General features: G+C 44.6%; 1 protein-coding gene across 1 annotated transcript in view; it reads left to right on the forward strand.

Annotated features, from left to right (window-relative positions):
• Positions 1-210: 210 nt before the first annotated feature.
• Positions 211-12,824, forward strand: part of TBPL1 (TATA-box binding protein like 1) — a 74,485-nt gene continuing 61,871 nt past the window's right edge. The window contains 2 exon segments of the mRNA XM_029596605.1: positions 211-233; positions 8,695-8,880. Of these exon segments, the coding sequence (XP_029452465.1) occupies positions 8,746-8,880 (135 nt within the window). The 5' untranslated portion in view covers positions 211-233; positions 8,695-8,745.

The raw sequence follows: 12,824 nt of genomic DNA on the forward strand, positions 1-12,824 counted from the left end.
GTCAAAACATTGCTGAAGTGTCTTTTTTTCCTTGCTTGTTTCACCGAGCCTCAGCTTCCGTCTCTGCGAACAATCAGTGAGAAACAGCTTTACATTAACTATTGTAAGGAGAACAGCTTCTGGCCTACTCTTAAATCCAGTTACATAAATACCACAAAAAGAGCCCTGGCATTGATGGGTTACAAATACAAATCCATGTTTTATGAAAGGGGAACAGCTCTGGTTTGTTGCTGGTATATCACATTTTGTTAAAATTACCGTATTAAAGTTAATGGTTTCTTGCCAGAATACACGCCGCAGCTTTACTCAAAAGTAAATTTTCATATATTTTTGTTGCACTGAATAATTTCAAAACTAAGTGCTGTAAAAGAGAACCATGTGAGATCTATTGGGCATTTTGAAAGCAATTTGCAGTTGCAAATGTTTTAGACTTAGGGCCTTTCTGATTGGATTAATTTGAATTAGAAAGCAGATGATTCTTAAGCAGTATTGGTTTTACATTATTAGAAGTTTATATAAGTAATCAGACGGGCAGCAGCGTTCTGTCTGTTATGAGTGGACTTGCATTTGCGTAGGCTGTCAACTACCAGAGGATTGACTTTTTGAACAAACTGTTGAAATAAATGACAAAACAGACCATTTTGCATAGACTTGAACGTTTTCCAGACATAAATTGATTGGTGTAACAGTTTGGTTGTTCTGCTGTGGACAGATGTTATGCTTATTCTCCTTACAGTTTGTGTCATTTGCAGCCAGTTGGGTCACTAAGTGTCCTTTATAAGTCAGCAAAAGTGCAAATACTTGCAAAAGATCCTCAGTGTGAACAGCTCCTGCCCTCTGGAACTGCCTTCCAGAAGAGCTCCAACAAATACATGATTACTCCCGTTTCAGAAAGCAAATCTTCTGTATTTAATGCCAGACCCAGAACCCAAAGCTGCTAAACTGACTATGAGGAGCTGTCGGCATCACCTCAAATGCTTTAACAGTGTTCCTAGAAACAAGTGTTTTGCTATGCTGTTTGTTCTTGAGTTTATCACTAGTATAACTACTGTGTTGCTGGTGGACCATAGTTTGTCATTGTTGATCTATTTAAAGTCAGTCTTAAAGGTGCACCTTTATATTGTTTAGTTGTAATGTGATTTTTGCTGCTATTCAAATTTGATTTATATCTTTTTATTGTAAAGCTGCAAATAACCTCTATTTGCTGCTTTTCTAATATGCCGTCACCAGCTTTGGGTAATTCTCATACTTTAAAGGCAGGTAATAAATGTATATATTTTTAAAACAGTCCTGAAGACTTCCACCGTATACCTGCAGCAGTTCAGACTTTACTAGTATGTCAAACCTGCACCACTATGCAACTCTCCATCTCTTGCACCTCCCCCCCCCACCTCTCTGCCCCCTTATTTTTCAAATTAATTCTATTTCTTTTTGCTCCCCTTCCCTTCCTTTTCTCCCAGGACAGGCAGGGTGGCAGTCCTCACGCATGGGTGACATCGGATGGAGCCTGGCCCAGATCTTTGATCTCGAAGATTCTAGAGCTTTCAAGCATGCCCTACTGAGCATGTGCAGCTGTAGTTATCACTTTGTTCCCTAGGAGAGTCCCTCAGTCTCTTCCCCCCCACACACACACACACAGACAGAGCCGTTTGATTGCGGGAACTGTATTGTCACGGCATTCATCTTTGCTCTCTCCTCAGTTTTTATTGTGATTTTTTTTGTCTATAACTGAAGCTGTTTTTCTATTACTTTTACCTTAGGTAGTTTTTATTTATTTATTTATTTTATTTTCCTTTCAACTTTCTGCCAACCACATGGCAGGTCTTTGTTTCTCTGTAGCCTGGCAGAGTCTGATTCTATTCCTTAATTAAAAAAAAAAAAAAAGCACTGCATCTGAAGTTAATTTCTGTGTTCCCTCCTTGCTTTGTCTGCTTTTGGTACCTTTGGTGCTAGCAGGACTGACAGAATGCAGTCCATGCATGATCCATGGAGCCTGGGGACTCGCTTGAATTCTACCCAGGCAGGAGTTCCATGTCACTTCACCAATGGATCGGCATTGATGGAGGTGTAGACTGTGAAGCGATCGAAGACCACACCGTTCCTTTGAGGGACAGATCTCATCCTCCCCATGTTCTAAGGAACTAGTCTCCAAAGGCAGGAGCCCTGAACAACGTAGCCTCCCCTCCTGCTTGCTGGTGATGGCAATGCAGTCTCCTTGTGAAAAAGAGTGAACAAGCCTGTGCAAGCAGAGTTGCTGTGCTAATGATTGCCCGGGTCTGACACATTGATGTCATGATCACATCGGGCACCAGGTCTGCCATTGAGCACCATGGTCAACCTTGACACCATCGAGGTGCTGGGATTCTCTTGATGCATTCAAGGTGCGTGACCACCCTTGACACCATAAGGGCCATTGACCATCGGCACCATTGAGCACCACGCATGCTGTCAATTGTCCTGGCTGGGCCTTGGGTACTGTAGGCATTGGCAGGCACCATAAATGCCATCAAGTGACATGGGGACTCGATGCACTGGAGGAAGGCATCAGGTTCTGGTGTCATGGTCTGGACTGCGTTGGGAGTCGGGACTGCTCTCGAGCGCCATGGTCACCCTTGACGCCATTGGGGCTGCCCTCAATTCCATTGAGGTGCATGGCCACCCTCCATGCCATCGAGCATCATGGAGGCTATTGGGCATGTTTGCAGTGTTTCTATTCGTGTCTACTCTCAACAGGGTCAAGCACCATAGACACCAGGGAGCATCAAGATCGCTGTCGAGCTTATATTCTTCCTGGAAACCATCTACCGCTGTGGCACGGGGGTCCTAAGATTCCTGGAGCATCATAGAAGCCTTCTGCCGACGGGCTTTGGGCCTGGGGGAGCCACAGTGCCAAGACATCCAGGGTGCACCATGGTTCGGTGCCCTTGAGGCTATCAAGATTTGGGTGTACAGAGATCCCCTTGGCGGTGTCCAGAAAGGACACCGAGGGACATTGTGGTGGCCATCAATGGCGTAATACTGTCGGATGCTGTGGGTGCTGATACTCCCCAAAGGCGCTGGCATCGTGAGGCATCAGAGACCCTGTGGGGCTTCGAGCACCATCAGAGCTGCTGAGCGCCAGAGTTGCTGTGCAGGCTAGTGTCAGCCATAGGCACTGGCATGCACTCTTTGCCGATAGCATCGATGCCGTCAGGCGCTTAGCTGAGTTGAGGGGAGCCATCAAGGACGTCAGCCTTCACCATTTAGTTTGGATACTGATATGTCATGCTATGGGATTTCTGGTGGCATGTTGGTGCCACAGGGTTCCTTCCTTTGGGTAACTCAGGCATCAGTACCACTGAACCATCGATGCCTTTAAGCACCAGTCTTCATTTTTGGCCTGTGGTGTTCTCTAGACATCAGCACCTTTGGTCGGTATGTATACCATGGAGACCGCCCTGTCTGTCTGCTGGAACCTGGGGCACCATCGATGACTCTGCATGTTTTGAGTATGCCGGATGTCTGCAGTGCTGTTGGAACCCTGGGCATGGCGTTGTTGGCGCCATAAATGCGATCCATTGCACTGGGGTTGCAGTTGCCACTGTGGGTACCGGTGGATGTAGTTGGATGATGCAGGGCACCATGGGCTTCCTTTATGCCCTTATGTGAAGAAAAGGGTGGTGAGCCATTCATGGCCCCAATTCAGGACTGCAGTAAGCCTTTTGGAGCATTGTCAGGTACTGTGAGTATGAAAAAAGGGGCAACGCCACCCACCACCAAGGATGGCCATAGTCTGTGACACCGAAGGAAACTGTGCGGTCTACGTCCAAGAGTTCTTCTCTTGGTTGATTTTCTAGGCCTTTTCCTGGATACAAGAGTATTTTAGATCTACTTTGCTTGTCGGGGTTTACTGATCCCAAACCCTCTCTGTAATAGTCCCATGCGGCAAAGAATGCTTCTTGCTGGGACTTTGTATCAGGCCCCTGCCTTAGGCGCCTCTGCTTATGCATCAGAGGTATTTGTATCTGTCCTTAGCTGGGTTCTACAAAACTAAAGCACTTTTCCCGCCTAGACCCGTTTTTAGGTTGGCTGCTACCCACCTACGAGTTGGTTTTTCCATATATTAGCTATATCATGGACTGAGGGATCTGCCTAGGGGGCAGGGTGATAACTAAGAACATAAGAAACATGCCATATACTGGGTCAGACCAAGGGTCCATCAAGCCCAGCATCCTGTTTCCAGAACAGAGGCCAAACCAGGCCACAAGAACCTGGCAATTACCCAAACACTAAGAAGATCCCATGCTACTGATTGCAATTAATAGCAGTGGCTATTCCCTAAGTAAACTTGATTAATAGCCGTTAATGGACTTCTCCTCCAAGAACTTATCCAAACCTTTTTTGAACCCAGCTACACTAATTGCACTAACCACATCCTCTGGCAACAAATTCCAGAGCTTTATTGTGCGTTGAGTGAAAAAGAAATTTTCTCCGATTAGTCTTAAATGTGCTACTTGCTAACTTCATGGCGTGCCCCCTAGTCCTTCTATTATTCGAAAGTGTAAATAAAACCGAGTCACATCTACTCGTTCAAGACCTCTCATGATCTTGAAACACCTCTATCATATACCCCTTCAGCAGTCCTCTTCTCCTAATCTCTTCAGGTGCACATGCTCAGTAGGGCATGTTTGAGAGTCCTAGAATCTTTGAGATCAAAGTTCCAGGCAGGGTTCCATCCAATGATGTCACCCATGTGTGTGAGAAACTACCATCCTGCTGTCCTCAGAGAACACTTGTTACAGGTAAGCAACTCTGCTTTCTCCAGCCTCCTTTCCTTTCATCTGGCCTTTTCTTCTTTCTCTGCATGGGAGTCCACAACTGACCCTTCCTTATCAGTATTGCTGGTGATATGGGATTGTCCTGGCTCAATAGCAGTGTGTGGGTGGGGGACTTTTTTTTTTTAAATAAAAAGTACCTTGGGGCCAATGCAATACAGTGCACTCAGCCGAGCACAGTGTTTAACCCATGGTTGGACTCAGCTTTTGGATGTGTGTTAATCCCCTTATGCTATAAGGGGATTAACATGTCCATAACACGTACCCCCTCTCCCCCCGTGAAACTAATAGCGCTCATCTCATACAAATGCATGTTGATGAGACTTTTAGCTAGTACCCTCAATCTAAAAAAACCCCACCCAAAACTGTGTACTTGACGCACACATTTTAACGCTCAAAAATTAACGCCAGCCCAGAGCTGGCATTAAGTTTTGAGGCACCCCAAGCTATATGCTCAGAAGAGCAAAAAAAAACAAGTTTGGGTTTTTTTTTCGGTTTCTCCTACTTAATATTATTGCGATACTAAGCAGGAGGAACTACAGAAAGCTGCAAGGAAAAAGAAAACAAACTTGACAGCCTTCAGGTTAGGAAAGGGAAACTCGATCTACGAGCGTCTATTTTCCTAACCTGTGGCTGTACACTGGTTAGGAAAATGGGCTCTCAGAAAATTAAGTGTCTAATCTGCGCACAGCCACTTCTCCTGGGCGCTTGATGGCATGGACGCGCTAGGGACATGCAAATTATCCTTTGCATGTCCCTTTTAGTGCAGCAGCGCATTTTAATATTAGATCGAGCGCGCAAGAGGGGGATGTGGGTGTGTTCAAAAAATGTCTGTCCAGGTTGTCGCACATTTTTTTTGCACGCACAGTACATCGGCCCCCTTGATAGCAACTTCCACTTTCCATCAACTTCCTATCGTCCTGCCAGCAAAGCTGTTAAGGCTACCTACATTTACCAAGTTTGCAAGCCAGATTCTTGAGGGCTGTTTTAGAATATACCTATCCTTCGGTTCTGTGTTAGCCAGGTCCCTTAAATGTTCACAGTACTTCTTGTGAGCGGCTTCCTTTTTGATAGACTTTTAACTACCTTTCTGTAATGTATTTAACACTGATTTCATTTGGTATAACAAGATTAGCCTTGCAGTACTTTGTTACGCTCTATGCTTCTGCTCCATAATGACCCATTCTCCTTTCCTGTTGCAATACTGTATACTGTACTTGATCTTCACATACACAATAGTTGTCCATTTGATGAAAGGATTGCAAACACCATCCCTTTTCTCCAGACTTGTAATAAAAACCCAAAACATCTGCAATCAAATTTCTTATTAGGTGGAATGGAACGTCTTATTGTCTTGAACTGGGGCAAGTAGTCTTGTTTAAGATTAGTTGGGTTTTAGCAGTTGGGAAGGAGAAGGCTTGCTCTTCTGCATCCTGTTGGGCTGTGAGTGATCCATTGCCTGTTTACAGAGTTGCCCAACTCCTTCACACAGCTGGAGCACCAGTGAATCCCAGTCTGTGGGTGAATGAGAACAGTCCCAAAAACACCACAGAGCAGAGATCCTGCACTTCAATAATATCCAAACACAAGAGTGCAGAGAGAAGTTTAGTCCAAACCACAAGGTAATTCAAAAAAGCTCTAAGGAGCATAACGTTTTTATTCTTTTTTCACAAGCGGCAACTCCACTGACTTGCAATCACACCACAATTTAGACCGCGTCCCCCGACACGGTCCCGTGTTTCGCCAAGGGCTGCATCGGGGGGGAGCAACAGAGTTATCAAAGGCACTGTAAATAAACATACAAAGGTTAGGACATAGAGCTGCAATATGCCGACACATTAATTCTATTACAATTTCATCGCATACCTGAATGCAGAACAGTTTCAAAATTGGCAGGGAGCGCGTCCATCTTAACTGCAGACAGGTATTTAAACCTACCGGAGTGAGCGCGAAACTCAGGTTGACAGGTCACATGGTCACGAGGGGCCAATCACAGTGGCCCCCGTTCCTGAGGCGCAACTAGCAGTGCAAACAGCAAGTCATCTCTGATGACCCCACACTCTTTATGTGAACAGATACCATTCGAGTTCCCGGTTAAGCCCTTTCGGGGCTACTGTGTCAAGACGGAAAATCCACCTCTGCTCAATTCTACCCCAGCTGCTCATTATAGTTTCCACCGCGAGGAGAACGGGGGACAACCTCAATAATGAAAAAGACTATTGACGATATTTTTTTAATATGGCAAGGCACGATATACAGTTTTTTCTTTTCTTTGACTGGCTTAATTCCTGTGACCCGAATATACAGTTTAATTTTGCAATACACCCACGCCAAATTCCTTTTTTGGATATACTGATATCAGTTCACGAAAACCAGTTTACCACCACGATCTACCGAAAAGACACTGATCGCAATACTTTGCTTTCATTCCAGAGCTGTCACCCGCGTAACTCACGCCACAATATCCCTACTGGGCAATTCCTGCGTTTGCGCAGACTCTGCACAACCCGGGTGGAATTTCTATCCCAGGCCAAATCAATGACGGGGAGGTTTTTGTCAAGGGGTTACCCCTCTTTAGTAATAAAGAAAGCCTTTAAACGGGCCCTGTTTGCGAATCGGGATCTGCTATTTCTCCCACGTCCTGAGTCATCTGAGAGTATTAATAATTGTATCCTACCTTTTTCTATCTTGAGCCGTCAGGTCACGAGCATTATTCGTAGACACTGGCAGTCCCTCTCTCTGAATCGTCTTTTCAAGGTCCACTCAGGTTTACTTATCGCAGGGGCCGTAACCTCCGGGATAGATTGATTCATGCGGACTTACAGTCGGAATTGGGGGCTTCTCATCCTCAATTGGACATCAGCCCTGTGGGCGTTGTATATGTGTCAACACACTGTACCCTGTACATCTTTTATACATCCGATCACACAAGAGGTTTTTCCACTTCGGGCTTCCTCGGACTGTACTTCAAGAGGGGTGATTTATACTATTATTTGCCCTTGCCCCTTAATTTATGTGGGAAAAACCACCAGAATGATAAAAACACGCATTATTGAGCACTGCTCAAATATGTAATTCTCGCGAAAATGAACCCCTAGTAACACACTGGGCTCAACATTCACACTCTCTTTCCGACTTAGTCTTTTCATTATTGAGGTTGTCCCCCGTCTCTCGCGGTGGAAACTATAATGAGCAGCTGGGTAGAATTGAGCAGAGGTGGATTTTCCGCTTGACACAGTAGCCCCGAAAGGGCTTAACCGGGAACTCGAATGGCATCTGTTCACATAAAGAGTGTGGGGTCACCAGAGATGACTTGCTGTTTGCACTGCTAGTTGCGCCTCAGGAAGGGGCCACTGTGATTGGCCCCTCGTGACCATGTGACCTGTCAACCTGAGTTTCGCGCTCACTCCGGTAGGTTTAAATACCTGTCTGCAGTTCAAGATGGACGCTCCCTGCCAATTTGAAACTGTTCTGCATTCAGGTATGCGATGAAATTGTAATAGAATTAATGTGTCGGCATATTGCAGCTCTGTCCTAACCTTTGTATGTTTATTTACAGTGCCTTTGATAACTCTGTTGCTCCCCCCCGATGCAGCCCTTGGCGAAACACGGGACCGTGTCGGGGGACGCGGTCTAACTGTGGTGTGATTGCAAGTCAGTGGAGTTGCCGCTTTGAAAAAAGAATAAAAACTTTATGCTCCTTAGAGCTTTTTTGAATTACCTTGTGGTTTGGACTAAACTTCTCTCTGCACTCTTGTGTTTGAATGAGAACAGTCCCATTGCAGAGCACTGCTTTGTGTAATAATAAAGGTAGACTCAATACATATCATACACCAACATTTGAGATGTAAATAATATATTTTTGTCACCTTCTTTGTAGGATATAATCTTCATGGTGTTCTGTGAGAGAAGCTGAGCATCAGCCACCTCAATGGATGCGGACAGTGATGTAGCATTGGACATTTTAATCACAAATGTGGTCTGTGTTTTTCGAACAAGATGCCATTTGAATTTGAGGAAGATTGCATTGGAGGGAGCAAATGTAATTTACAAGCATAATGTTGGCGTAAGTATTTTCCCTACTGCACGGGAGTTCCTGTTAGAATCATTTGCGATCTAATCATGGACAGGGCCCTGGTCTCTCTCATAAGTCTGTGGCTGCAGAAAGGGCCACACAATCTACCCCCTTGTGCAGAATTATCTTGCTCCCTGTGGAATTGCCATGGGCCACCAGGGAGCTGGTTCCAGCCAGGTCTGGTCTGTCGCCAAAGGCAGCGTGTGGCTGTCCCATGGTGCTGCTTTCAATCCCCCCCTTCTCCACCCCCACCCCCTTCCTTGCTCATTGACAAGAAGAGAAGGAGGAGACGCCTGTGCCCAATTATCGCTTTAAATGGCGCCAGACATCCCGGTGTGCTTGAAAGCACAATCTGGACTGGACGACAGAGGAAGGAGTTCTCCTTCTTGACACAGCGATCAGCGCTGGCAGGGATGGGGAGGAGTGAATTGTTAAGAGAGTCTGGGTGGTTGGTAAAGGAAAGAGGAAGTGGGGAAGGCGGCAGGGTTTTGTGATGGAGAGGATGGAGGGTTATGGGCAAGGGCGGGGGGAGTTGGTTGCCAAATGACTGAGGAGATGGGGTTATGTTTCATGGGTCCTGGAGAATCGAGCAGGGCCTCTGGACTACTGTGATTTTGCAGTAAGGGTCGTAAAATCCAGCCCTTACCGCAGAATTTACTGTTCCTTGTGGATCAAATTTTGCAGGTGACTTGAAATTATTCAAAGCTGTTAAAGCAGCAGTAGATTGTAAGGAACTGCGGAAGGACCTTGTGAGATTAAGAGATTGTGCCAACTGAATGAAAGAAATTTTATGTGGAAAAGTGCAAAATGATGCACATAGGGAAAAATAAGCTCAACTGCAATGCTGAGCTCTGTATTGGGAGTCACCTCCCAGGAAAAAGGACCATGAAGCTCTTGTGGACAGCATCCTCGGCTCAGTGTGCGACAGCTGTCAAAAAAGCAAATAGAATGTTCCGAATGATCTGAACTGGAAGGGAGAATCATCTATAGCAATCCATGGTGCGATTGCATCGTGGGGATTGTATGCAGTACCTAAAAAAAAAGAAAAAAGTCAGTGGAACTAGAAAAGGTGCAGAGGAGGGCCACAGAAATAATAAAGAGAATGGAATGACTCCCCTTTGGTAAGTGGCTACGCAGTTAGTTCTGTTCAACTTGGGAAAGAGACGGTTGAGAAGGGACATGATGGAAATTTATAGAAGTTTGAGTGGGACGGGACAGATAAAGAATGTTATTTACTCTTTCAAATAATGAAACAAGGGAAGGTTCCATGAAATTGACAACCAGCAAATCAAAGAAAGTATTTTTTTTTTTTATTCTGTGTACAATCAAGCTGTGAAATCTGTTGCCAGAGGACAAGGTGACTAGCACAGCAGGGCTTAAAAGATGGTTAGATAAGTTCCCAGAGGAAAAGTCCATAAAACATTAGCAGCCGGGTAGATTAAAGTAAGGTATTACTATCCCAGGGACCGAGTAACAGGAAATAGGTCTACTTCAATTCAAAGCACTGTGCCTATTACACAAACTCATCCATGATGAAAAAGCAGAGTGGCTTAACACCGCACTTAAAGTACACGTCCCACACAGAAATTTAAGGTCAGCAAACAGAGCACTCCTACCTATTCCATCTGTAAAAACAGCAAGACTTACCCAGGTGAGGGAACGTGCTTTATCTCTAGCCGGTCCCACATTATGGAACTCCATGCCCCTTGACCTCAGACTTCAGAGCAATCATAAATTTTTCAAAACACAACTCAAAACCTGGCTCTTCAAAAAAGCCTTCAAAAAGGAGAACGACACAGGCAACTAAAGAGAACAATTTAAGGTTAAGTGGCTCAAAGCACCCAGCGCCTTAATTCCAGCGCTCAATAGAATTAGTTTCAACTTATTTTAACTGTAGACAACCAGTAAGATGAACCTCTATAAAACACCCAACCACAATCAATGTCGCTTGATATAAACTCTTATATGTTACCGATTTCTAACGGCACCACCCATGTTATTTATGAACTATATTTACTTTGTTATAGGTGCCCATCTGTAAACCGTTATGATGGTGTATTTCTTAATGACGGTATAAAAACTCTTAAATAAATAAATAAATCTGCTAGGTACTTATGACCCAGACGGGATGCTGGACCTTGGTCTGACCCAGCATGGCATTTCCTATGTTCCTCATCACTGTGGAAGATGAGTACTGAAATATGAACAATGGTAGTACGAGCAGCAACAGTGGCAGTGGCCCTCCTATTTTTCTGCCAATTCTGTTCCCCTCTCCCTGGTGCAATCTTGCAACTGTACTGTAATGGCTCATGCTGCGTCCTCGCCTTCTGCTTCCGACCCCCCAGTGTCGTGCTTTGCACTATGCAGCACTGCGGCATCCCATGTGGCTTAGAGTGGGAGGATGCAGCTTAAAGCGCTGCACTTCTGTTGTGCCATAAACCAGCCATGATGGGAGGGTAAGTGAAATGATTGGTTGGACAGGGGTGTTGGGGTGGGATGAGTGAGGGAATGGAAGGAGAACGAAGGAAGGGATTAAAGGTGGTGAGGAAGGGAGGGAGAGTGAGTGAAGGAATTTGGGGGTAAGTGAGGATATCGGGAGGGGTTTTGACATGTGAGTGGGAATTGGAGGAAGGGGTGCAGTGAGTAAGCAAGAGGATTAGAGGGAAAGGAAGAATGCAAAAATAGGAATTGATGTTGAGAGGAGGGATCCCTTTCTCCAATCCATGATCTCCTTTTTCTCCTCCCATCACTGATCACCCTTACCTCTCCTCCACTCATTCCCTTTTCCCTCATCCTCCCATCCATTTGTGCCTCTCTCTTACTCTTCCATTCTCTTATCCCTCTGCCCCTACTGCCTGAGATTCCTTCTCCATTGTCCTCTAAGATCCCTTCCCCTTTTCCCTATCCCCTTTCCTTCTCAGTACCATCACTAAGATTCCTTTCCCTAAAAAAGAGAACTGAATAAATTAACTGGACACAAAAATATTAGAAAATTATTTTATAAAAATAAAGTTAAAAAAATATTTTAATATAAAAAAAAAAGTCTGCAGATTTGCTACAGAATCTTGAAAAAAATCTGCCCCAGGAAACAGGTGGGCAGTGGAGGTGAGGGCTCTGATCATGGATATGTACTACCCTATAGGTCTGACTTGGTTTGCTCCTATGTTTCATACAGAATTGTGCACCTGACCTAGTAAAGTTCAGTGCGAAATCTTCAGAATCTACTTAATCAGTGGTGATCATCTGCCCCATAATTTTCATGCATTTACAGTCAATTACCAGCCACATAGTAATGCAACACGAGTGATCCATCTGTCCTCTAATTATTGCCATAAGCCTCTGCACAGAATTTAGTACGCAGCACATAACTCAGATGCCCCAGTCTGCTCCCTCTCCCTGTTTGATTTTGCTTAGTGTACACAGTGACATTCACCAGTAGCTTAATAATGCAGCTATGTTTACTGTGCCAAGTGAGCAAGTATTTAATTAACTTCAGAGAAGTAGTCCTGGGCCTAAAGCAAAGAAGATAATTGGTCATTCCTACTTGCCTATCACGATTTTAAAAATAAGACCCATCTTAATTTTGATTACTGTGTAAAATTGTAACCCATTTTGGTTTTTAGCTAGCAAATCGGCTTATAAGTAAAGATAAACTGCAGCACTTTTTATTTCTGCTGCTCATTAGCCACTGGATGTCTGCCATGCTGCCGTTTGGTATCGACTAACTAATAGTAAATACTGATTCTCAATCATTTCTTACGGTCACTATTCATCACTTGGTCGCTGTATTTTTTCCTAAAGTGACTGGACTTTAGGTCCTGGGATTTTTCATATTCTGAAAGTGTGCATACTGCTTGTGCTTCTTTTTTTTTTTTTTCTGGCTTGTCCTTTTCCCCATGTCTTTTATGTCATTTCTGTAAAATTTGTTGGGCTTC

This window comes from Rhinatrema bivittatum, chromosome 3, assembly GCF_901001135.1.
Source record: "Rhinatrema bivittatum chromosome 3, aRhiBiv1.1, whole genome shotgun sequence".
Lineage (NCBI taxonomy): Eukaryota > Metazoa > Chordata > Amphibia > Gymnophiona > Rhinatrematidae > Rhinatrema > Rhinatrema bivittatum.